The sequence below is a fragment of the Sarcophilus harrisii genome, chromosome 3 (assembly GCF_902635505.1).
Source record: "Sarcophilus harrisii chromosome 3, mSarHar1.11, whole genome shotgun sequence".
NCBI lineage: Eukaryota > Metazoa > Chordata > Mammalia > Dasyuromorphia > Dasyuridae > Sarcophilus > Sarcophilus harrisii.
In genome coordinates, this window is record NC_045428.1 from 425422778 (window position 1) to 425450671 (window position 27894).

Sequence of the window (27894 nt, forward strand, 5' to 3'; positions counted from 1 at the left end):
AATTTAGTGTAATGAGGGCTTAACCAATAGTACCCCCATTCTTAGAGTTTGAAGAGGTAGCCAGAATTCTCAAAGCTTGAAGCCAGGAATACTTAATTTTAAAATACTTTGACTTTAAAAACTTGACATTCAAGACTTGAAGCCTAACCATTCCCAAAGGGAACTGGTCCTGAAAAGTTTCAAAGGGGGATTCTTACCTGAAGAGTCCCAAAAGCAGTATTGGCTTTGAAAAGTCCAGAAGGCAGATTAGCCTTTGAAGATTCTTAAAGACTTGAGTTCTCTGTCTCCCTCCAACTCCTCCCTGCCCCTCACAGAGAGCAGACCCATCTCCATACCAATGAACTTTGGAACAGGGATTATATAGACATTTTTTTTTAAATGTTCATAGCTTTAAAAAATTATCTCATCTATTCTAATGGACATGGCTGTTTTTAACACTGAGATGATTGAGGACAGTTCCAATAATCTTGTGATGAAGAGAGCCATCTGCATCCAGAGAAAGGACTGTGGAAACTAAGTGTAGATCACAATATAGCATTTTCATTCTTTTTGTTGTTGTTTGCTTGGATTTTGTTTTTTTTCTCATTTTTTTCCATTTTTGATCTGATTTTCCTTGTGCAACATGATAATTGTATAAATATGTGTACATATATTGGATTTAACACATTTTTAACATGTTTAATATATATTGGATTACTCATCATCTAGAGGAGGGTGTGGGGGGAAAGGGGGAAATTTGGAACACAAGATTTTGCAAGGGTCATTGCTGAAAAATTATCCATGTATGTTTTGAAAATTAAAAGCTTTAAATTGAAAAAAAAAGAAAAAAAATTATCTCAGATTATATATTTGAGAAATTAGCCAACAGAAATAGGGCACAAGTTTTTATAAGACAAAATAAGAAAAAAAGGTCACTTAATGACTAGAGATAATGAGGACACTGTCTTGGATTGTCCTCTCCAAAAAAAAATCTTTTTAAAACAGTATTAATATCCCAGCTATTGACTCTGAGGAATCAAAGTATATATTGAGTAGATTTCAGTGGAATGGGGAGAAAAGGAAATCCACATTTGTTAAAAAAAAAAAAAAAAAAGTATTAAGTACAAGTACTACACTGAAGATATGGCACAAACAAGGAATGTAATATATACAAATGACAGTGATCTTAAAGAGAGTGAGACAAGTAAAAAGAAAGGTCTAGAGTGCCATAGGAAGAAAGGTAGATAGAGGTTGTTGTCTAAGAGTACTTCAGGGAAGAAATGGTACCCAAGTTGAGATTTGAATGGAGGGAGAAATAAGTCAGTTATTAGATTTGTCAATAACTTATTAACTTATTAATACTTTAAAACAAAAGGTAAATCATTTTAAATGTAAATAGTAAATTTGTGCTAAATTAATCACATAATTGCACATGTCATAACTATAGACATATCACATATTAAACAATTTCAATTCAATGAAAATTATTTATTATTAAAATATTTATTAAACATCAATTATGTGCCAGGCACCACGATTAGAAATATAAATGTAAGATTCTCAGCCCATAAGGCAATTACATTCTTTTAGGGAAAGAAAACATGATAAATACATACTCAGATAAATACATATAAGATATATACAAAATAAATACAAAGTAATAGGGGCTAGGTGGTAACGACTGAAGGAATCACAAAAGATTTCTTGAAGAAAGTAGTACATAAATAAAGTCTTGAGTTCCAAGAAATGAAAAAGGAGAAGATTTCATAATTAAATGCTTATGATACTTATATACATTACCAAGCTTATAGGCTTTAAGTGAATATTTATTGATAGTAGTATTTCTTAGGGTTTAGGGTACTAGAAAAATTGTTACAAATGGGATTTTAAAATGTCATAATTTTTCATTAACTTAAAAAATATGATAATTGAAGATTTTTATTCCCTTTCCTCTATTCTCATCCTTCATGTTTCACTTATAATGATATTGACTTAGATCAGATTAGTTTTATTGGGTAAATGGGAAGGAATAGAAAAGAGGGGAAAGGGAACATTATTGCCTTAGTGATGTCGTGATGTCAATATATCATTTGATAACTAAACTTTTTTTGACATTAATTAAGATTCCTAAGAGCCCAAGGAATAGGAATTTTGAGGATATGAAATCACATCTTTGAAATTGGAAAAAAAAATATATATATATATATAGAGAGAGAGAGAGAGAGCTGTAAATCAGAATGCAAGAGGGATGACACAGTGAATGAGACAATTACAAAGTTCAGGGTTTAAATAACATACAATACTAATAATAGCTCACATTTGTATGTGAAGTATGTGGAAGAGAGGAGAAGAAAGTAAGTAATGTTCACTCAGAATATTTCTTGATTTTGTTGGTTTTAGAAAGATAAAGTTCTCTTCTCCTTAGTGCTTCTCACTTTTATTTTCTTAGTTGGATTTTAATCTTCATCCACTCGGTTCACTATTCACCAAAATAGTTCAAAGGTTAGCATTAACAAGGTGTTTGGTCCCTGTCCCTCTGGATGACATCAATGACTTCTTTTCAAAAGCTACAAATAGTTTTTTAAAAATGCAATCACCATTACTATCATTTTTAATGATGTTGTGTTGGTTTACAAATGGCTGAATCTTCCAGCTAAAAAGTTTTTATTTCCATGAGAGCTTGTGCTGGCATTTTTTCCTTCACCAGTTTTGGGTGTGGGATCCACTGTAACATACTTGAGTTGAAAACCTCCTGCTGTCACTGAAGCATCTGATAAAAACTTCAAGGTCATGACATTTCCTATGGCAAGAAATCACAAAGATTACTTCTTCATCTGTTGAAAATTCCTCAGTTTCAACATTTATTCAGAAATGAGTATTAATAAATGAGATTTAAAATAGCTTCTCCAACTTCACTGATAGGGTAAGTCTACCTTACTGGGAGAAAGAAGAAAATACTCTCCAATGAAATCTTATTCTACTGGAAGTCTTATTTGTGTGTGGCTTTTGTCCTACTACATTAAAACAAAAACAAACTGGATTTAACTCTGGAAGTAGTTTCACAGGACTAGTGGCCAAAGCACTTATTCTTCCTATTAGTGCTAGTTTGCTACTATCTGTCTACAACAATAGTCAATAAATACAGTGCGTTCCAAAAGTCTCAATGCAGTTTTCAGTTTTAATTGTTGTCTTCTTGACTTGGGAAGCATCAGCAGATTCTAAACTTCTCAAGATTTAAGAACAGGATTTTTGTTTTTTGTTTTTTTGCTTTTAATCTTCGCATACCCAGCAGCTGGCATGGTCTTGCACATGGTAGACATAATTTGGTTTAATTGGGACCATTAATTGTAGGTAATCCTTATAACTGTCACAGAATATTGGAATTGGAAGAGACCCTAGAGACCAACTAATACTTAAATAAGAATTGTCTTTCTAATTTAGGGTAGCTAGGTGGTATACTCTAAAGTCAAGAAGCCTTATCTTCCTGAGTTCAAATCTGGCCTCAGATAGAGGCTGTGTGACATTGGACAAGTCACTTAATCCTTTTTCTCTCAGTTTCCTCATCTGTAAAATGAGATATAGAAAGAAATGGCAAACACTCTACAAGAAAACCTCAAATGAGGTCATGAAGAGTTGGATACAACTGAAAGAAGTAAATTTCTCAGGCAAGTTTTCAAGGCCCTACTTAAAGAGGGCCACTATACTTCTAAGGTTGTTTGTTTGCTTTCTATAAACCAAGCTGAAATCTCCTTTACAAGGACTTTCATGCATTTATTCCAAGTTTTGCCCTCTGAGTCCAAGCAAAATAAGTCTAATTCCTCTTCAATGAGACAGTCTTTCACATACTTAGAGAAAATTAAGTCTCTCCTAAGTCTTCCTTTATCTTTGCTAAATACCTCCAGTTTCTTCAAATGATTCTTATATTACATTTTTCTGCTCTCCTCAGCCAACTTCAGCAATATAGTTAGGAATGTAAGTTTTAATATATGAACTACCCTTGGAGAAGGCTGACAAGGTCTTCTATATAAATGACTCATATTCCATAATTCCTTGAACAAATACTATGATTCTTCAATGACCTCTGTGAGTAGTCCCTTCTTAATGCTGACTATAACTCTTTTAGAATTCATAAATGGTCATTAAGAGTTGATGTGGTGATGGGCCTCAGAACTCTTAGATTGACTGGTTTTAGCTATGTCAATTGAATTGGACCTGTAGGTATCTGTGCCCCATTGTTCCACCTACATAGTCTTTGAAGAGTAGGATCACCTCACCATCCAGTTTTGAATAAGTAGATGCTAAACTGCTAATTCTCCCCTCGAAATTCAGAACCTATGAAAAAAGCCCTAAAACTCAATTTTATCCTATTTCTTGGGCTACACCCTAGAGAACCAGAAAGGGTTAGAGAAAGCATCCAGAAACTTGTAGAGTTAATTCTAAGGTAGATTTGGCAGTAACAGCTGGAGTAGATATCTTCTACAATCTCAACTCCAATCAAAGAATTTGCCTACTTCCTTAGCTCCTCTTCTTCTTCCTTTTTAGGGCATGTAGCCCAGGAAAATGGACCTAGTTTTTTTGCTTTTTTTGTTTGCTCTTTTCAATTCTAGCTGCTAGATGTATAATTTTCAATTTGTTCCAGAAATATGAGCCATGGGAATCTAGGAATCCAGGCTAGGTGTTAAAGGCGGCTCAGAAGGAACACCCTAAGGAACAAGGGTCCTGGCAAAAGCCTTCATTGATACTGGTTTTGAGAGAGAGAGAGAGAGAGAGAGAGAGAGAGAGAGAGAGAGAGAGAGAGAGAGAGAGAGTGTACTATATACTTTGCACATTTATTTACATTTATTTAATTAGATTTTTTTTTTAACTAGATGAAAAAGGAGACTGCCTCAAAATTGCTACCTAGTATTAATCACTGAATGGGTGTGACCTCAGGCAAACTGAGACTAGTTTACTAATTTTAAGACTAAGTTTAAAAAAGCCAAGATCTCCTACTGCCTCCAGGTCCATCTCCAGTCATCCTGATCTGTATCTGGCCACTGGACCCAGATGGCTCTGGAGGGAAAAGTGGTTCTGGAAGGGAAAGTGAGCCAGGTGATCTTGCCCAGCATCCTTTAAGTGAAGGATGCTGACATCACCTCCCTGATGTCATGGCCCTCTTTGAAATGAAGAACAAAGAACAACATGTTATATATTTTGAACATGAACTAGTGCTATATTTAGGAAAAGAGCTAAACTGTAAGCCCAATTCCCTCCCCTCCAACACCCTCCTATTCCCAAGATATTGAAATGGTTCTAAGGGGAATGGTGCCACTCATATGTTGGGCAAAATGTTAGTATTTTTGTTCTTTCTATATTTTTGAGGTAAATATTCCTTTGTAAAAGCTAATTCTATGCTTAGCCACTTAAATAGCATTAGAATACTAGTCATTAACCCCCTAAACATAGGGAAGGGAGCAACAGCTTGTAAGGCCTTGAGCTAATGTTAGAGAAGAGAGACAATTCCAATCACTTTAGTGTCTGAGGGAGGAAAAAGCAACAGTTCTGGTCCTAAGAGAGTGGATCTATGGTAGCTATATTACAGATAAGTCTTCTTATAGATTTAAATTGTATCTTTCCCGTTTGCAAGAACCTTGGAGAGATTCTCTACCTGAAATTTTAAACATCTTTAAAACATAAAGATGTGAATGTTCAGGTTACAAACACCAACACAATTTGTATTGGGAAACAAAGAATGAAACATTATGCATTTTTCATTCCTTAAGTTTCTTCTCCTGCTTGTCTTTTTCAATATGGAAGTCTCATTTTGTTTTCTTTAACAATCTTCTCCCTTTTCCCTCCTCCCCCTTCTCTTCTCCCCCCTCCCATTCCTTTAATTCATTCTAATATTTGTACCCTCTTTGCAGCTAAAATTTTATATTCTGTATGTTTTTTATCATTTTGAAATAAAATATTATTCTTCAGCATTTGTATTTTCTTTTAAACTCTGCATGTCCTCTAAGTGACCCGGTCTTTTGGCATTTATAATCAGAGTAGGCTCATAAAACTATGAATACAATAGGCTGCATATTTTTGTTTTTATTTCCATAATGATCATGCTATTTTCTAAGCCTTCTGAAACTGTGTTTAGAAACTTTGTCTACCTTTCCTCCTCTACCTTTCCTCTTTTCACCTTCCATATCAAAACTTGTTTTTAAAGGATTTAATTACCTTATTCTTAAAAAAGAAGTATAGATAACTGAGAAAGTTTAAGCATTATGTTTCCCAGATAGGCAGCAGACAAATCAAGTATGGGATTGCAAACTTTGTCAATTTATTTAGTGTGATGGTATTTTTTAAATCTAGAAGGTTCCTTAAAGTCATATTTATCTTAAAGTAACAAGGCTCCAACTTCATTTTTTGTGACCTTTAACAAGTCAGTTTACCACCCAGGGCCTTAGTTTCTGTATCTGGAAAATATAATGAACCCTGTGGTTACTAAATCTTAGAATGCTGAAAATGAAAGGAGAAAAGAAATATATAAGATCTCTCAGAACTTAAAAGTGCCATATTAATTTAAGATATTGATATTAGGACGATGGGGGAAATCTGTTTATGTGATAACCTAGTTCAAGGTTCAACTTAGTTCAAGTATAACCCAGTTCATCTTCTGAAAGGCAGCAGTACAAAAGGAAGCACACTGAGTCTGGGTTCAAGTCATAACATATTTACATATCATGGAAAATGTTTCTTTATAACAGTCGTAAGATTGGTAGCACAAATAAAATAATAACATCCATTTCACAGATGAAGATATTGAGTCTCCAAAGTTATGACTTGTCCAGAGGGACACTGGAATATGAAACAGAACCAGTGCTAGAATCCAAGCTTTCAGTTAATGGTTTTTATTCCCTTGTAAACCTATGCTTGTCCTTTCATTTTACCTAGATCTCAAAGTCTTCATTTACAAAATAAGAGAGTTGTACTACAAGATTTTTAATATCTCTTCTAGTTCTAAAATTCTGTGACTCAATAATTTGAGAAATTGTATACTGTTTTCAGTGACTCAAACTAGGCCCAAAGACATATATTTATTTCATTCAAAAATGCATTTTTTTGTTCCAATAATTTACAATTACCTGTACTAATAATATCTTCTGGTAGCTCATCTCCACAGTATCTAGGAAAAAAAGAAAATAAATTATTCATGCATTATTAAGTGCTACTACTACTAAAAGAAATACCTCATTTTCCTTTAAGTAGTAAAACTTTTTTTTTTCAGGGTATACCTTCAAAAATGATTGAATTATTAGGTTTAAAAGTGAGAGGAGGGGCAAGAAAAGAGAAAGTGGAAGTTCAACAAATCACCTGTCAAAATAAAAGACAGAAATGAAAGAAAAATTTTGGCATTTCTTAATGTGTTTTTGTCATTGTTTATGTAATGGTAATTTAAAATTTTTTCAAAAAAGCAAATGCAGGTTTCTTCTTTATTGCATTCCTTAACTGGTGTCAGTTAAGGAAAAATAATATCATTTCCCTTTCTGAAGATATTTTTGCCAACCACAACTATGAGATGATTTTTAAATGGCAAAAGTGTCAGAGGCCACATTCAAAGATTTCCCTATCACAAGATGAAAAGAACTACTTGGAACCATATAAAAAGAAGGAATTATGCAAGCTTCTAGGAAATTAATTAATTTAGACAAAACATTACATAATGTAATAACAACATAGGCTTTTGAAAATTATCTCCTGAATAATATTTTAGATGTTTTTAGTAGATATCTGAAACGGGTTTGAAAGGACAAAAGGGACTTTTTTGTGTGTGACCTTGAGGATATTGGACCCAGTTTTTTTTTTTTTAATCCCATTCCTCTTTGATATATTTCTCCTTCGTGTCCTCATAAACATTATTCCAGTGACTTTTTTTCCTACCCAATAATTTTCTACCAGATTTTAAAAATATTCCTTTGTTACTACTCTAAAACTATGATTACCCTCATTTCTTCTTCTTTATTAGACATTTATTTTAAAGAAATTTTGAATTATTTGACATTGGATTATTCATGCTGTGATTTTCCTCCATTCCTATGAAAAATTATCTTGGAGATTTGGGAATTTGCTGTATTTTAAAGAAGGTAGATATGGAGAAGGATTGATGTACCACAAATGTGAACTTATATAAGATTTGGTGAAGATGAGCTCTGTAGGGTCAGAACAAAAGATTTTTATTGTCATGTTCTTTTGAGAAACAAAAGAGAAAGGATTGCTATTATTGTGTATAAAGATATCTTTACAGAGAGATAGTAAACACTTTTTTTTAAGTAGCAGGACAACCTTAATTATTGAGGTGAGATTCCTTGATTATTTAGAATTATTTAAACAAGATGGATAGGAGGGGAAATGAGGAGACTGAAACTATAATGGATTTCCCATAAATAATTTTCCTTAACCTTGAATCCATGGTTAAAAGGTCAACACTTGAATTTTTAAAAATTGAGTATAAAACTAATTCTTAAGAACAAAGAACCACTACAAAATGAGGCTACCAATTATTACATACAATAATAGCAAGCCAAGATTCTTGATTTCAAAGAATCCTTCTTTGTCAAAATAGGATGTTGAATCAAGTAGTATCTCACAAATAGACAGAGAAAATTAATACTGAAGAAATGTAGAGCTAAAAATAACAAGCTGTTATCTCTAGATTTAATTAGATATATGAAAAGTCATTTTTACCTTCCTACAAAGCCGTGGATATCATCATAACTGTCATATATTTCTAAATAGTCAGCAAGGCAAGCAATGTCATCTTCAATATTGAAGTTCAGAAAACTCAGATGAATACGTTGACCATATTTTAAGCGAATATGCCAGTAGCAGATTTGATTGTCTTCATATTCCCTTGGATATCCTGGAGATTTAATAATCCGTTTTGGGTCCGTGAAGACCCCTCCACACTCTTTTGCTGAAAGAGAAAATAAATGTCATTTGGTAATAAAATATTAACCCACGTCTTGAATGAGATTTGTTTCTTGGTTCTTCTATATTTATGGCTTTTCCCCCCCCACAAAATCTTAAGATGGAAGTGACTGCAATGACATCTGGTATGATGTATCCTTTAACAAGAATCTTCTCTGTAGCATATATAAAAAAGGTTATTCAGCTTTTGCTTAAAGACTTTACAAAAAGATATATCCATAACCTTGGGAGGCAATCCATTCTACTGTAATAATTCTAATTGTTAGGATGTTTTCCTAAAATATTGAGATGGCCCAGTATATCACCCAATATAGTATAGCAGCACCTATTGAATATAAAGTGCATATATTATATAGTTGACTGGATAGATAAAACAGAAAAATGAGCAATTTGATTGCTTGTGCTTCTGTTCATACTTTTTAAAATATTCTTTAACAGTTTTGATATTTTCCTCCCTACTCTTGAAGTAAAAATTTCAGAAAATCTCCTTGAATTACTGGCAGCTTTATGGTACAATAAATAAAGTGTTGAACCTGGAATCAGTAAGATCTGAGTTTCAATTTGACCTCAGATACTAACTATGGGACCCTGGGTGAGTCACTTAACTGCTGTCTACCTCAATTTCTTCATCTGTAAAATGGGGATAATACCATCTACCTCAAAGAATTGTTGTGAACATAAAATCAGAATATTTGTAAAACTCTTTTGCAAATCTTAAAGTGTTAAGTAAATGGACAAATAGTAAGTATCACTAAATGCTTTCTGATTTATTGGCTCTTTGACATTTAAAGATCATCACAATGGTTTTATCATGATTAAATCATTGTACTATGGAACAAGAAGTAATTTTGAAAAAGCTCCTGCTCCTTAGTTAGGTATATCCCAAAGTCTGGTTCTTGCTTTTCTGCTCTTCTCTTTTTACATTCTCTCCCCCTCTCCCTCTCTGCCCTTTTTTCTCTCTTTCTCTCTTCCCCTCCCTTTCCCTCTCTTCCTCCCTATCTGCTTCTCTCTTTTTCACTTGAAGACTACATTTATTTTATGTTGTCGAATGTTATCATTATTTTAATGATTCACAAATCTACTTTCAATCCTGAACTCTTACTCAAGTATCAACCCTCTATTTCCCATATTCAACATTTTCATTCCATTGCCTGTCACCTCAGAGCCAAACTCAATGTATCTAAAATTAAACATTGATTTTTCTATCATATGTATGTATAGATAGCTATAGATACCTATATCCATATAAATATATCTTTATGTATCTCTCTCTCTCTCTCTCTACACACACATACACACACACACACACACACACACACACACACACACACACACAATCACCAATCCCTGTCAATCCTTTTGTAAATTAAAAAAAAAAATCTATTGCTTCTCCTTCATTTCCACTATGGCTATCCTAGCCCAGAGAGTCGTCATTTCATATCTGGATTACTGTTGTAGAATCCTTTAACTGGCTAGTTTCCCTGTCCCAAACACTGGATTATTGAGAGTTAGAGCTGGTAGAGATTTCAGTATCACTTAAGCCCTTCAGAGCCTTCCCCTTTCTTCAATTTGTCCTATTTACTACATCCAGACTAATCTACCCAAAGCAAAGTTTTCATCATGAGAAAACACATCATATAATGAAAAGAACACTAGATTTGGAGTCAAGTCTTAGCTCTGCCATTTTACTGCATGACTTTTGGCAAGTCATAACCTTTTATCCTCATTTCCCTTATCTATGCAATGGTAATATTATTTCTACTAAATGGAATACATTTATGTAAATTATTGAGTAGGAAGTCAAGCTACTTCTTGTGCAGAGAAATACCATAAAATGTTAGGATAAGAAATACATTTTGTTTAGAGTAATTGTTTTCCAACTACTTGCTGATAGAATGTTTAATATCTTTATATTTAGATATTTGCTTTTCAAGTTATGCTGCCGGGCTATATTTTAGCAATTTGTCTTCTGCAGTAACAGCAAATCCAGCGTGTTTGATTTTATTGGTTACTATGGTCCAATATCTTGATACTGAGTTCAGATCAAAAGTTTCCTCTTTCATACTTTCTATTTAGCCACATTTTATCATGGGATATATTTTAAATATAATCATATTATGGTGATATGAATAAAGTAACAGACTATGGCGCTATGAATCTCTGTGTTTTTTGTATGTCTGGGAGATCTGATGAAAAAGTATGGAGAGGTTATTGCAACACAAAACTACGACTATGAAAAAGAATTTAAAGTTCATGTACTATCTGCTACTGCCATTTCATGATTTCATAGATGAAAGATAGCAGAAGGGAAACATTGAGCCTCATTGCAAGATTCATGCAGATGAAGTCATTTAAGAAATTGCAGCAAGGAACTCAGTATGGGGTGGGATGGGGGGACCATATAGAGGTAATAGAATTACAGAATCTCAGAGATGGAAGGAATTTTGGAAGCTATTTAGTTTAACCGCAGGATAGTACTAAAGAGTGTACAATGTCTTTTGAATTTTCTTTCCCTATAAGAAAACTCTTTGAAAGATTGAAAGATAATGGGAAAAGAACTAGAATCTTAAGGATTCAATTTCTTTAATAAAAATGTATTAAAGTACTCTCCAATTAAAAAAAAAAAGCATTTTGAGAGCTGCTTTTAAGTTCAGAAGAATAGAAACAGATAAACAGCCTTTCATAGGGAAAAGATAGCATGCTGGTAAATGTTTAACAAGTGACTCTCAGAAAAAAAAAATGTAAATACAAGTTTATCCTGCATTATGAACATTTTCTTCATCCTTTTCTTAATTCTAGACAATCAATGAAATAATTAAGTCCTGATTTGTAGTTTTCAACCAATTTCAGAGCTGAAAACCATCTTATCCTAGCAAAATTTCTTAGAGGCGCAAGATGTTTATACTAAAGTGCTTCAAATGTTTTCATACTCTCCTTTGCCAAAAAAAAATCCATACTTGTGTACCAGACTAATTCACCTGGAAGCAAAGCTAGCTCAAACTGCCTGAGATTTCCAGAACAACTTTTTTGATGGCAACAATCCTTGGTGTTGTGGGAGTGTGAGAGAATTAACTCATGCCTTCCCACTTCCACCAGTTTCCTGGTCTACAACACTTCTACATTTCGTACTCTAGGACCTACTGTTTATTCTGCTACTTTCTAGTCTTATAGCAACTTCACAGAAATCATAATTCATAAAAAGTGATTATCAAAGATTGCTATATTATGTTTTTTAATTTCTCATATTCATAGGTCTTTCTCCAATACCATTCCAAATCAAGCAATTGTTACCCTACATTCTATTTTAACAAATTAACTTTAGAAACATAATATGATTGGGCATGTTTTGTCCATTTCTCCCCCTCCTCCCCCACCCCAAGATAATATCTTTTTAAACAATAAAAACATTATATCTAGTTTCAACATATATTGTCATATTCAGTCCATAATTTGAGATACTCAATCCTCATAATTGATCTGTGATTGAACATGGCCAATGTGGGGAAAAAAATTTTTTTTTGTTAATGATTTATTATAAGATTTTATTTTTCTATTATCAAACTGTGCATATCCTTTGATCCAGCAGTGTTACTACTGGACTTATATCCCAAAGAGATCTTAAAGAAGGGAAAGGGACCCACATGTGCAAAAGTATTTGTGGCAAGCCTTTTCATAGTGGCCCAAAACTGGAAACTGAGTGGATGTCCATCAATTGGAGAATGGCTGAATAAATTGTGGTATATGAATGTTATGGAACATTATTGTTCTATAAGAAATGACCAGCAGGATGATTTCAGAAAGTCCTGGAGAGACTTACATGAACTGATGCTGAGTGAAATGAACAGGACCAGATCACTATATATTTCAACAACAATACTATATGAAGATCAATTCTGATGGACGTGGCTCTTTTCAATAATAAGATGAGCCAAATCAGTTCCATTTGTTCAATAATGAATATTTTAGAACCAGCTATACCCAGCAAAAGAACTCTGGGAAATGAGTGTGAACCACTACATACATTCCCAATCCCTCTATTTTTGTCTGCCTGCATTTTTAATTTCCTTCACAAGTTAATTGTACGTTATTTCAAAGTCTGATTCTTCTTGTGCAGCAAAATAACTGTATGGATATATATACATATATTGTATTTAACATATATTTAATATATTTAACATGTATTGGTCTACCTGCCATCTGGGGGAGGCGGTGGGGGGAAGGAGAGGAAAAATTGGAACAAAAGGTTTTGCAATTGTCAGTGCTGAAAAATTACCCATGCATATATCTTGTAAATAAAAAGCTATAATAATAAAAAGAAAAAAAGAAAGAAAAAGGACATTAAAAAAGTAGAGTTGAAGATCCATTAAGTTTAAAGTGAAAAAAAAAAAAGATTTTGTTTTTCTTTATTTTTTTTCTAGTGGAGGGAGACATTGGAAAAAGAGAAAATGCTTATTAATTGAAAAAATTCTTAATAAGGATGATAAATTAGTTGTCTTCTAAGATTACTTCTTGCTCTAAATCTATAAACTAACTTTTGATCATTTAATCCTATTTTTATGGCCTAATTTCAATAAAAATGAACCTGCAAAATAAGTTCTGATTAATAACATATTTAATTTTCAAAATGATACTTTAAAAAGTAGTCTTTTCGTTCAAATTGTCCATGATTGACTTGGTGCTATTTCAGTGGTATGCTAGTTACACAGCATCCCTATTCTCCCTCAGGCTAACCACTTCCTTTATAATTAAGAAACCCAGTAAAACTAAATGTAATCTAAGTACTGAAATTACATTAGAGTAAATTATAATCCAAAAATTCTAAGCCACTTCCAAGAAGAGTGTGCAACTTTTGGAAACACTTTGTTGATGTTCAGTCACTTAAATCATGTCTGTCTCTTCATGACCCCATTTAGAGTTTTCCTGGCAAAGGTACTAGAACAGTTTGCCATTTTTTTCTCTAGCTCATTAGACAGATGAAGATCTGAGGCAAACAGGATTAAGTGAATTGCCCAGGGTCACCCAACTAGTATGTATCTGAGGCCATATTTGAATTCATGAAGAGGAAGCTTACTTTAAGTCTCCTGCTTCAGCTTGGCACTTTGTTCACTGCACTACCATAGCTGCCCACTGAAAACATGACATTCCAATTTGCTAAGCTCTTATTCAAAATGTTTTTTGGAACAGTATATTTTTGTCATTGTTGGTAGGGTAAATATAAAAAGCATTTAGCTACTGCCCATATTTTTCATTTAGTCCTAGCCCTATAATTCAAATTTTTCCAGAGTGCTTTTCTCTAGATTCTTTCTTGGTTCTCATGAATTGCAACATACTTATCTGTACATGTTGTATTTCTCAGCCTTCCTTCCCCACACATATCCCACAGTGAGCAGTTACATCATAATGAATCATTTCTATTTTTATGAACCCAGTACCTACTTAGCATAGGGCTCTCTATACAGTGAGAACTTGACAAATAGTTGTTGAATTAAGCTGAATTATATCTATGTCTATAGGTAGAGCATATTACTTGCAAGTGATTGCCCAAAATAAATTGTTGTAAATCAAAGGTAAAACTAATTCAGGAAATTCTTTCTAGAATGACACATTAAAATGATTTCCAGTACTTGGTTGGTTTGTACTCAAAACTCAGGCATAATTTATTCAATCTCTTAAAGTTGAGATGAATGCATGAAGTTCATCATATCATTTCTTAACATTTGCTTTAATATCTAATTCTATTCTAAGAGACATGGGGAGATTTACAATTGGAAGAGACTTTTTATTGATAATTATGGGATGGAGTAAGTGATATGTCATCCACCAAAAACCTGCTCTTTTATAGTATGGAGACAAAATAGTGCTGGGTTATTGTAGAGAATGTCAGCAGATTGGGCTCTAACCCTTCTTACCAAGCTACAAATACTTTGAGGAAGAGTCAACTAATATATTCTGTGACTATCCTCCAACGGTTAGACTAGATGAGTTTTAAGAAGATTACCAGTAGGATTTAGCTGTTGCATGATTATTAATTTTTTTAGCCATAGAAACTCATAAAGACCATCAGCTATGACATGAATCAGAGATGTAGAAATGGAAGAATACTAGGGGCATCTTTAAGAGCATCTAGGTCTTAAGTCTAAGAATACATATTCCATTCTTCAAACATTTTCTAATTTGACAGAGATCTGAAACATGTTGTCTTCAATTGGTTATGCAAACTAAGGTGCTACAAATCAAGGTACAAAGAATTGTAAAACTTGTGAATTATTTAAACTAAATAGTGCTATTTTCAAATTATAAAGACAAAATTAAAAATGAAATGGTATATTATTGTGCTGTAAGAAAGAGCAAATGGAAATAGTTCAGAGAAATCTAGAAAAGCTCAGATGGATTAGTGCAGGGTAAAGTGAGTACAACTACAACAATTTGTACGACCATATCATTGTACAAACAACCTGGTTTGGTTTTGTTTTGTTTTTCCCCCCAGTGAACAAAAACATCTATTTTCTTGCCTTCCTTCCTCCCATCCTCTACTGTAAAAATAATAAATAAATAAATAGATCCTTATAACAAATATGTATGCTCAAACAAAACACATTCCCACATCAGCCATTTCCAAAAAAATTGTGTAAAACACTTAAAAATACTTAATAATCAATCAAACAGTCACAATCCCAGAGAACAAAAAGGAAGCATACAATCTCTTGACAGAAAATCATGGACTCAAGACACCTGATTTTTGTGTATCCCATAACCTAATTTTATCTGTATCATTATTTTCTTGATTACTTTTTAATTACTTTCCTCAATAAACGTTTGTTTGCGATCTATGATTGTCTTTCATGTTTAGTGCTTGGTGTACGGAAAGGTGGAGATCAAGCTAATAATATTCTCATCCCATTTTAAGAAGGGACTACTTCCTACCTGTAGCAACCAGGAAAAGTGATTTTTATCTTGAACCTTCAAAAGTATTGTATCCCTAAATTTCAAATATGGCATATGTGATAATAAATTCTAATTCTAGTTCTAATAACTCATTTGAAAGTAGGAGAGTAAAGGAGTGATTGATTAATCACAGCTATCTTCTTAGTCTCCACGAAGATAGAAAACCCAATCTCTTTTAGAGATAAAAATAATGACAATAGCTAAGCATTTTAATGTTTACAAGGCCCTTTAATATATTCTCTAACAAAAACTCTGGAATGTAAGTGTCATTATTAGTCCCTTTTTTTACAGATGAGAAAATTGAGGCTGAGAGAGAGTGATTTACTCAAGGCCATGAAACTAATTCTTACATGAGGCAAGATTTGGACTCAGATCTTCCTTACTACACTATTGGAATTTTAGTGTTAACTTAACTTGAAACAAGGTACTAAGTGGAACTGAGAAACAATGCTTGTGTTCACACCTGTACTCACTGGAGTTCACATGTTTGGGAGATTTCAGTGTTTAGTATGAGATATCTGAATTCACACTTCCCTTGAAGCTCTTAGGGCCAGAGAGCACTCTGGGAGAAACCCATAATCCCTCTCTCTCAGAAGAGATCCTATATAAGAAACAGATAGAGGCTCTCTCGGGGAGTTGAGCTGAAAACACTGAGAGAAGAGTTCAGCTGAATTAGATTGAAGAAAGGAGCATTGCTCAGTTCAGCAGAAGCCCACTCTCGGAGGCGCAACCAGATTGGGAGATCATATATATAGAGGAAGCTCTTAGATTCAAGGAAGTTACTTTAGAACATTGACTGGGGTTGGAGAGGAACACTTTGGGAGGAAGCCCACAAACCCTCTCTCCGAGGCAAGAGAGATTCATTACAACTTTCACCTTGGTGCTGGTTGGAAGCTGAAGAAAGCAGAAGCAGAAGCAAGGGACAAAGCTGCAAGAGCTCTTAGAACCAAGGGGAGAAAGAAGTCTCTAAGAAAACTAACCGGGATATATTGGAGACAATAAAAGATCAGAACTTTTAGCACCTGGCTGCATTTGGATAATTATTACTTGTAACTGAAACTAAGGCTGCCTCCAGAAAACCTCCCTGAGAAACCTGCTCCCAGAGAGAACTTTCATATCTTATTATTTTAAAGAAGAAAAACACCACAGTACACTTTATCCACTACCACACCTAGTTGTCTCCTGTAGAATGAAACATTATGGGACATATCTATCTATCTAAGGAAATCCCTGCAACACTGTCCTCTTCAGGTCCCTGTGTTTCCCTTTAAATTACTTTACTATACACAAAGGTATGAAATAATGTTCATTTACAAACCATGAGGATTGTAGCAGTAAGCATCCCATCTTTCACTTCTGTTGAGACGAACTCCATAATCAATAATGCCAACTTTTCCATATCCGCAATTGGGCCCTGGTTTCACAATGGGATAACCAACTCTACCCTTTGCCATCCATCCTGCAGCACACACGTGGAAACCTGCAAGAGAAGGTTGTATTGCATAGACTTAGTTGGTAAATTATATTACGTGTTACATATTGCCTAACTAAAAACATAACAAAACCTATGATTGCATTCAATTTCATGAGTTTCCCAATTACTTATTTTGTGAAAGCCCTTTTTACTAAGTTGTACTAGTGAAGTATTTCTCTCTCTAAAAAATAGAAAAATTTCATATATAAAATATTACCACTTTTTTTTACAAGAAAAAAAGATCATTTTACTCATTTTAACATCAGACACAGGTGGACTATAAATTTCAATACCATGAGTCTATAAAGAATGTAAGTTCAGGTATGGCATTTTCCAAGGAAGTGCCCATCCTTCTCCTCCCCTACCCAATCAAATTCAATAATGATCTATACTAAGGTCATCATTCTAGTTTCATAGCTGATATTTTCGAGGCTTCAATTTTAATGCTTAAATTAATATTGGGTATTCTACCAAGATATATATAAGGAAAAGCAATGCCTCATCAATCAATCAATAAGCTTTTACTAAGCACCTACTTTATGCCAAGCATCATGAATACAAAAAGAGGCAAAAGAGTCCTTGTCCTAAAGGAGCAAAATCTAAAATATATAATCAGTTCTATTTTCTATGACATACTTAGGGAAGTCTGCTTTAGGGATATTCAAGCTATTCTGAAATTCAATTCAGATATTTCTTAACTTTACTACAGAGATGATGCATATGACCTCAATGCTGGTACATACTAACTCACTGCATCATATATTTCTTTAAAAAAAGGTTCATTTTAAAAATAAGAAGCAAAGCAGTGAAAGTCATTTACTTGCTTACAATTCTAAAGCAAGAGTATTCCTTTAAAATTATCTAGGCAAATCCCTCAGTTTTACAGATGAGGAAGCAGAGGCTAGAGGTGGAAAATAATTTTCCCAATGTCACATAAGTTTGGACCTAACTCTAAATCCAATGGTCTATCCTCTATATCAGGGAAATCATGACTTGAAACCATAAGTTATTACTGGGCATTGTCTTTTTCAACAAAGAGTAGTACTTAAGATTGTCTCCATTCCAGGAGAACAGTTAGGTTATCATCAACTTAACAACAAGGTTACCAAAAAGGTACAATTAATTGTAGCATAAAATTGGAAAAAAACCACATGCCTGGTAATTAGCAAATGTCTGAACAAATTGTGATATATCAATATAATGGGATTTTATTGTGCTCTGGGGACTGATGGATTTGAAAAATTCAGAGAAAGATGAGATTTACATGATGTATAAATACAGTGTGGGCTTAATCTCTCCAAAGATCAAGGTGGTGGAAGGGAATCTCATGCCATCAGGTGTTGGGAAGAAATGTTTTGTGATGTCTGTTCTTGCTATATATCTTTGCAAGAAACAATTTCTATAAAAGTTAAGTGATGTTAAATAGTCAAAATAAAAACTGGAATAATATCCACTGATGATTAAGAGTGGAGGGAACATATCAGAATGGGGATCCAAATGTATAATATTTGAGAAAGATACCTTCCACTGTCTCCCATGTGTATACTAGCATCTCAAGGGGGTGATGTAGTCAGCTTAGCTTTAAGCACCTGACCATGTATGTGAGCTGGGAGAGTTGTAAGCCTAGCATTACTACATTTAGTTTTGCTGAATTTCTTTCCTTTTCTTTTAAAATTTGCTTTAATAGTGTTACTACTGGGCTTGTATCCCAAAGAGATCTTAAAGAAGGGAAAGGGAACTGTATGTGCAAGAATGTTTGTGGCAGCCCTCTTTGTAGTGGTCAGAAACTGGAAACTGAGTGGATGCCCATCAGTTGGAGAAAGGCTGAATAAATTGTGGTATATGAATGTTATGGAATATTATTGTTACGTAAGAAATGATTAGCAGGATGATTTCAGAAAGGCCTGGAGAGACTTACATGAACTGATGCTGAGTGAAATGAGCAAGACCAGGAGATCATTATATACCTCAACAATATTATATGATGATCAATTCTGATGGACGTGGCCCTCTTCAGCAATGAGATGAACCAAATCAGTTCCAATGGAACAGTAATGAATTGAACTAGCTACATCCAGGGAAAGAACTCTGGGAGATGACTATGAACCATTATATAGAATTCCCAATCCCTCTATTTTTGTCCACCTGCATGTTTGATTTCCTTCACAAGGTAATTGTACACTATTTCAAAGTCCGACTCTTTTTGTACAGCAAAATAACTGTTTGGACATGTATACTTATATTGTATTTAACTTATATTTTAACATATTTAACATGTATTGATCAACCTGCCATCTGGGGGAGGGGTGGGGAGGAGGAGTGAAAAAGTTGGAACAAAAGGATTTGCAATTGTCAATGCTGAAAAATTACCTATGTATATATCTTGTAAATAAAAAAGCTATAATAAAAAAAAATTAAATTTGCTTTAATGGCTTGGTGGAAAGCAGATGGAGAATGTGTGGGTCTTTGCATATGTATATGTGTTTAAATTTGCTTTAATGGCTTGGTGGATAGCAGATGCATAGAATGTATACATATGTATATATGTGTGCATATGTATGTGTGTGTGCATATTTGGAAATGAATGTGATGTAACAACAAAATACATCAAGAAAATAAAATTAAGTTAAAAACAAACAATTCTCCTCTCCCCTCCAAATAACATAACTGGTAAACAATCTCATGGCACCACCAATCCTATTTCCCCTCCTCTTAAAACCAATATTTTTGCTTTCTTTTAGAATTGGAATATAACATGCTGCTATATTTGCCCTACCTTAATTATTCTCCAAATATAATGGCATGTAATGTTAATTGTTATCATAAGATTTTGAGGGAAAAGTAGCTCAAAGATAAAATGAATAAAGGAAAACTTAACTCTATAATTCAGATTACTTCAAGAGATAATGCTCTCCATAAATTTGAACTAAGATTTGTTTGTTCTTTTTCTATTTAAAAGAAAATATACTTAGAAATATACTTAGAGAGATGAATAATACTGAGAAGGAAAGATATTTCAAGAATTAGTCCCAGCTGTAATATTAGGGGAAAATCCAAAAGATGCAATAAATAAGTTGGGACTTGTACTTTCTTCTCTCCATGGTACCTTTTGCTTCACAAAGGCATACTCCTTCATATTCACATAGTGCCCTTGCTTGTATCCTGGAATCAGAGGAAGTTGCCTGAGCAGAAAGTAGCTTAGGGGCTGTCTCCAGGCTGACATAAAGGAAGACCTCTACTGTATTTCTACTTTTCTCTCTCTAAGACTGAACTGGGATAAGTCTTCTCTAGGCAAGGTTTGAAAATAACCTCCTTGTTTATTGCTGTTCATCAGAAGCTTTTGGAGGGATTCATAACACAACTCATTGTGAAATGAACACCTATATTCTATGGAGAAAGGAATTTTCTGCCACTGAAAATGTTCAAATAATTTAACAAAAGTGACGCAAAGAAATGTCCCCATCTCCCCTCCATTGCATGATATTATGTTGAACTTCCTATTTTATCTGTTATCTGGGCTCAATTCTGCTTCAACTTTTTATGAGCGTACAGAAATTAGAGAAATCTTAAAAGAAGTTTGTTGAGAGAAATGGAGGGGGGAAGATTTGCTTCTGACAGCACTAAAGGATAGAATTTTTTTTCCCCCTCAAAGAACCAAACTCTCTAAAATCTCACACTTAACAAGGAAATCACATACCTATTTTTCTGGCTGCTTCCAGTTGTTTATAGGTAGCAAGGTGCCCTCCTTCATATTCACATACTGCCTTTGCTTCTGCATAAGTAAGCTGATATTTGCCAGAACGTGCTTCTCTGTGATAGACACCTGCTGCTTGTTCTGTGAAGTGACAAAATTTCAAAAAATCAGTATAATGGGTGACATTCAAAGGAAGAACTGATTATATTTTCCCAAAGGGCTCTGGAACTTAAAGATGAATTTGCATGAATTTCCCAGGACTCCATTTCCTATGAGCCTATGTTATCACTGGTTCAGGCACTAATCCCCCCCATATTTGAGGGGAAAGGACAGAAAGGCACATGGAAAAATTCATGGCAGTTCCTGGTACAGAAATAACAAATAAATAAAAGCAACACAGTCTGCTGACTGGTTAAGTTAAAAAAGAAGACCTTCCATGGTAGAAAGTGCCAGGTGCTGGGGGCAGAGAGTCAGATTCTGTATTGCTGAATCTTCAGTTCAGTTCAGTTATGACAATGACTTTAATATACCCTGCCCAGAGAGAAGTCTTCAGGATTGTTTTCCAAAATTTCCCCACAATTTCTATAGGGATCAAATCCCAGGCAATTTTATGTCTAATGTTACAACATTACATCAGCTACTTTAACTGCTAATTTGTTTTCCAGAATGGTTCATTTTGGGCAGCTGAATTTTCTTTGTTAGAAAGTTTTGGGGGAAAATATGAGTGAGGGGAATTTTAGAGAGGCAAAAATTGTAAAAATGAATATTTTTGAATTATCAATCTAAAAGTAAAATAAAATAGTGATATACTTAGCACATCTAACTCAGAATAACACATTAATAATGTGCATAAATATTTGTAGATTCAAAGTAAAAGAGTTGATACATCTTATCAACTAGAAACTCCTATTTACATATCACTACAGTGATAGCTGATGTTGAAAATGATGATGTTCTGATACCATGAGACCCTGAAGCATTATTTGAATTATCAAAGAATAGTAAATTGTTTTCAGTATAGATTTTCTATTAAATAGAATTGCTTTTGTACTAATTCTTTTAATATGAATAAGGCAGCATGGCATACATACTTGACAACAAAGACCTTTCTGTTCATTGTAAATAAAATGGTCATATAAGAAAGTCTGGGGGTGTCACTGGGAAGAATTTTTGGTCCATTTTACTTTTGAAAATCGGGTTTCTTTCCTATATCTAAATATATGTCACTTCAATGACTAAATAGAAAGGTAGTTGATGTGGGTTTTAATGAAATTATTTTAGCAATAGAATTATGTTGAATATATAGCCAATGTGATTGATTATATAAAAAATTAGTCATTATTATTTATGAAAAAAAGTTTAACTAAAAATATAATTTTCAGTGACTTTTAGGGAAAAAGAACACAACCTGAATTGAGAATGATCGGTTTTATCTATAAATAAGAAAGAAAATTATATGTGAAATCACCAAGTGTTGTAAATTTCACATTAGTAAATGTGAGAATAGTATATGCTATAAACAAGTTTAATAATTGTAGGAAATTAATGTTATTTTAACCACATTGCTCTATCATCATGATCCTACCTTTTGGACAAGAAATGTGAGATGCATAAATTTAGAGACATCTCCATTTCAAAGGTTCATATGGACTATTTATGCCTGACCTGTGGTACCATTTTCTGAGTTCCTATTGGTCTGTTCAACCACACTTAGATACATTGTACCTTGCCCTCAACATAGTGATATCATTTTGGTCTTTGAGAGCAAAGGACAACCAACCAACTGTTGGACTGATCCTTCTCAGGAGTCCTTAGAAGATTAGCATCCATTTCTTTTCCTGTATATTCAGGTGGATGCCCCAGAATCCCAGCCTTTTCTTTTCTTCTATCTCTATATACTTTGTCTTGATGAACTGATCAATTCCCATGGATTTAAGTATCATTTCTATGTAATAAATTCTAAACAGCTCCCATGGATTCAACCACAGTTTCAATATGAATAATTCCTAAACTTATATATTCAACTATTCTTTTGTTCTTTCTGCATCCACAATCCAGAATGTCCAACTACCTGCTAGGAAGATCTATCTGGATATCCCAGTGTCATCTCAAACTCAATCTGTCTAATTCCCTGAAGCAGTACAATTATAGATTTTCAATAAATAGAAAAATAGGGACTTTCTTTGGACTTTGATTTTACTTGTGAAATAGAGAGGGAAACAAACAAAAAGAACATCATAAAGGCAAAAGAAAGTAATGAAAATTGATCTATCCTGTTGACTTACTTGGGAAAATATCAGACTTTTGATGAGAATGACTAACAGTATCTGAAAGTTCAATAAACAAATTAAAAATTGGGCAAAGCCTTAAAGATAGCTAAAAGAAACAAATCATTGAAACAAAAATATATTCCTTTATATATTAAGAGATAAGGAAAATATAAGATGAGAGGTAGTAAGAGATAATGAAAAGAATATTGAATAGAAAATCAATGATCTTGGATTTGAATTCTGACTATCTAACTATTTTTTCACTCTCCTAACACTAGTCCAAAATGTTTGACTGGCTGTTAAGCATATTTACACAGATATCCCATAAGCCTTTCACTTAATCCATCTCTAATTGAATTACTCATCTTAATTTCTAAATCCCTTTCTTCTAATTTTCTGAATTCTATTGAGTGGCAGCCCCATTCTGCTGATCCTACAGATTCAAAACCTGGGGCTCATCTGTGACTCTTCACTCTTACTGAGGCCTAAGAGTTGACTAGTTTCAAATATCCTCAATTCTTCCTCTGTAATATGTCTATAACCATTTCCTCCTCTTGACTTAGGAAGCATCTACCCTAGTTTAGGTCTTAATCACTTCTATTGCAGCCTTATATACTTATAAAAGTTATATCTCCTTTATATAAATTTCACTCAATATAATTTTATATCTAATTCAGTTCTTTATTCCCCATCATTCCCTTAGACTTGTATTTTTTTCATTCCCTCCTGCCCTAACCTCCACCCCCATTTTCTAAATTTTCTTTTGTGTTTTGTCTTAGCCTTTCTATTCCTATCTTCACATAGTAAGCATTTAATAAACATTATTTAAGAAACATTTATTGACTGATTAACTGAATTTAAGCTTCTTGAAGACAATAGCCTTTTGTTTCTGTATCTCTAGTATCTAGCACATACTGTGGTAAGAATTTAATAAGTGCTTGTTAATTGATTAATGAGTTTCTTGATTTTAAATGTATAATTCCAAGATTTTTTTCTTCCTCTTTTACAAGGCTTATAAAATCATAATAATATCTCAAACATATAATGTCTTAAAGGTTGTAAAGCACTTTTCTCACAGTGACTTCATAAGGGAAGTAGCACAAATATTATTATCCCTATTTCAGTGATGAGGAAATTGAGTCTGAGAAGTTGAGTGACATGCCTGTGACCAGACAATTAATCAGTCTGTAAGGCAGTAGTAGTTGAACCCAGTTCTCTAAACTTTAGGTCTGAATCTCTTTCTATTATTATTACATTGCTCCTTCAATCATCATCATCCTTCATGTTATGTCATATGACTTTCCTTACTTCTCTTTCCTTTTCTCTACAATGAGCATCGTGTGAGATCTCCTATATTTTCTTTTCTTTTTCTTCTCTTTTTCTAAAAAGGACTTCAGAGGTCATTTAGTCCAACCCCTTCACTTTATAAATGTGGAATCTAGGACCTAAAAAGACAAAGTGACTTGGCCACAGCTACACAGTAAATGGCAGAGAAGAGATTCCGGTGTAGGATGTTCCTTACTTCAAATATATAGCTAATATTTTATTTGTCTACCTTCAAAAGTGCTATTTGTCAGTTAAATCATATTAACCCAGAGTTCATGAATGCGAATATATCATAATTTGAAGATTTCCTCAAATAAAGGGTTTGGCAAGTAAATGAATAGTTCATACAAAATTATAAGAAGCATGTTTAACTGATTTGTATTGTGCTTACAAAATTCTTCTGATAGTTATAGATTAGATTTATCCTTTGAGGATGCTTCCTGCAGAACTTAGAAAAACTGTTAGTAGTTCAAGTGACTGTTGGTACTTGACTTCTTAGTTCTTTTATTTAAACTTTATTTAAATATTCCAAAATTTAGAATTTTCATACAATGAGACTGGTCTTCAGGCAGTCTTAAAATATTATATAATAATAGCCAACATTTTATATAATACTTTAAGATTTGTAAAGCTTTTTATAAATATTTTTATTTGATCTTCATGGAAATTCTAGGAAGTAGATGCTATTATTATCCTCATTTTACAGATGAGAAAATTGAAACAGATTAAATCACTCATCCAAGTTACACAGCTAGTACATAGCTAAGGAAGTATTTGAACTCAGATTTTCATGATTCCAGGTCTATCATTCTATTCACTGTGCTACTTAGCTGTATGTTATTGTTATCATCGTTATCATTTATCTATCTCTTTGTCTATCTCTTTATAAAAGATAAATAAGATTTCTCTAAATGGATCACCTCTGTCTTTAGATGCTCCCTATCTTAAAAAAGGTTATGGTAGAAAGATCAGAGAATTGAATTCCAGAGATCAGGGTTTTAATTTTATTTCAATAATTACTTCTATGTTTGATTTTGGGCAAATCACTTAACCTCCCTTTGTAAAATATAGTTTGGATTAGATTACTCTCCCATCTTTTGATTCTAGTATGGAACATTCCATAACATGACTGAAATGAATTGTGTTCTGTTTCTGTAATGGTAAAATTTTTTTTCCCCCCTTCAAAAAAGTTTTCAGGCCACTATTCCTAAGAAGATATTCCAATCATACTAGTCTAATCCAGGAGTCAGCAAATTATGGCTCATGGGCCAAATCCAGTTTACTGTTTGTTTTTGTATTATTTACAAACTAAAAATGGTTTTTACATTTTAAAATAAAGTTTATTATATTTAATTGTTGATTAGACTCCAATCAATTCTAAATAATTTATACTAGGTTAATTCATTAACAATTGGCCTCAGATTTAATTGATGATTAATCATGGGAATTTAAAAAAATTACAGTTCAAATACAAACATAATAAGTCAAAACACTGCAGGGATTTTAATGCCACAATGGCAGAGTTAGTATTTTTTTTTTCCCTATGGGATATAATCATTACCATCTACCTATATGACATCTCTGTAAAGCATAAAATAACATTCACTACCTTTAAACAGTGTGTATTCTAGACACAGGGGGAATATTGGAGAATTTGATAATACTGCAAAGTAAGTTTCTGCTGTATTTGCTATTATCATCTATTCTGCTTCTGGTTAAAAAAAGGAAGAAAGAAAGAAACCATACACATATTCTAGAAGGAGCCTTGATGACACAAAACACAACTAAATGCATATAGTTGCTGACTTTCTGCCAATAAATATCAGCCCAACTTCTTCAAAAGAATAACATTTGTTCAGAAAGAAAATGGTTCTTAAGAGCAAGATAAAAATGAAGAGAAAACTCTCCTTTATAAGTCAGCCTCATTGAGGCTCTTATTACAAGCATGACACATGCTGAAAAGGAAAAATGATCTGGATCCAACTTAGCTAGTATGAAACTAAGATCCAAGAAGATCTTATATTTCATGACTATTGTTATTTCTGTATTTACAGAACTGTTCTGTCCAGTTTCCTTTCTGTACTTCACAAAAACCCTTTCCATTATGACAAAGTAGACATAAAGTAATAAAAATCTATTTACATTTTGAAAATTAGGCAGAATGTTATCTAAAAGTTAATATTTGAAGTGGTTGAAGTATTTGAGATATTTTTTGTTCTGTTTTGGGTTAGTTTTTTACTTTTTGTTTCTTTGGTGGGAGGGACTTTTGTTAATATTTTGTGCTACTCCACCTTTAGTTTTTACATTTATTTTGCTAAAATCTTCTTTTTTTTTTTTTTTACTGTTATAAAAATCTCAGAAGATGTGTACTAAGAGGGAAAAAAAGGGATGAAACAGAATCAGAAAGAGATCTTTTTCTTTGTTTCCATATACCATGTGTGAATTTTGCTAAAACTCAATAAAAATTGAGTGAAATATAAATATTTCACAATAAATATAAATATAAAACTTATCTGTACTATCACTATAGAGAACGCTTTGAAGATTTTTATATCTTACAGTTTGGAGTCTTAACTACATTTTCTATTTACACTAGAAGTAAGTTCAGATACAGAGAAAAAATTAGGCAATGTGAAAACAAAAGATATTGCTACAAATTGATTTTTTAAAATACCAGATAATAATTCTCCTTACCTCGTTCAATGTCTTCTAGGAACTTCTATTGAAACTATAATATACATACTCATATGAAAAAGAAAATAATCCAAACATTTATGTTAAATGTATTCAGAAGTCAACTATTTTCTTCTCTAGAAAATACATTCCTTTAAAACCACTTCTCGGCTATAAAGGAGGGAAATAAAGCTTTAAAAATGTCACTGACTAGTAGTTTCAGAATATAAAACCCTTTGAGAACTTTTTTTTTTTAAAAAATAGTGTTTTCTTTTTGCAACATTCACTTATAAATGAATTGGGAGAGAACTTGCTGGTTTGGCACATTTATCTACAGTCTGAAAAAATAAGACTTTGTTTTCCTAACAAAAAGCATATGAATGAAGTTTCTTACCAAGCCAAATGGAGTTATGAAAGATTCCATCCTTGAATCCCCAGCCTTGAGCCTCATCCCACAGCAAAACAAAGAAATAAATTAAAGCGACCATATCTTCAGTTGTAGAAAATGGATAACAGTCTTTTGGGAGCTACTCAGGGTAAACTCTTCAAGCAGCTGCTGAAATGTGACTGGAACA

The 27894-nt window shown here is 33.2% G+C and overlaps 1 protein-coding gene across 1 annotated transcript; it reads right to left on the minus strand.

Moving 5' to 3' along the window:
• Positions 1–1481: 1481 nt before the first annotated feature.
• On the minus strand, positions 1482–27894 carry TNFAIP6 (TNF alpha induced protein 6). The gene is made up of 6 exons (XM_003763851.2): positions 27714–27894; positions 21054–21191; positions 17201–17362; positions 8695–8923; positions 7095–7135; positions 1482–2779 (listed from the first exon to the last, which is right to left on the minus strand). Exons 1-6 carry the CDS (start codon positions 27805–27807, stop codon positions 2610–2612), a joined length of 834 nt encoding a protein of 277 aa, XP_003763899.1. The 5' UTR covers positions 27808–27894; the 3' UTR covers positions 1482–2609.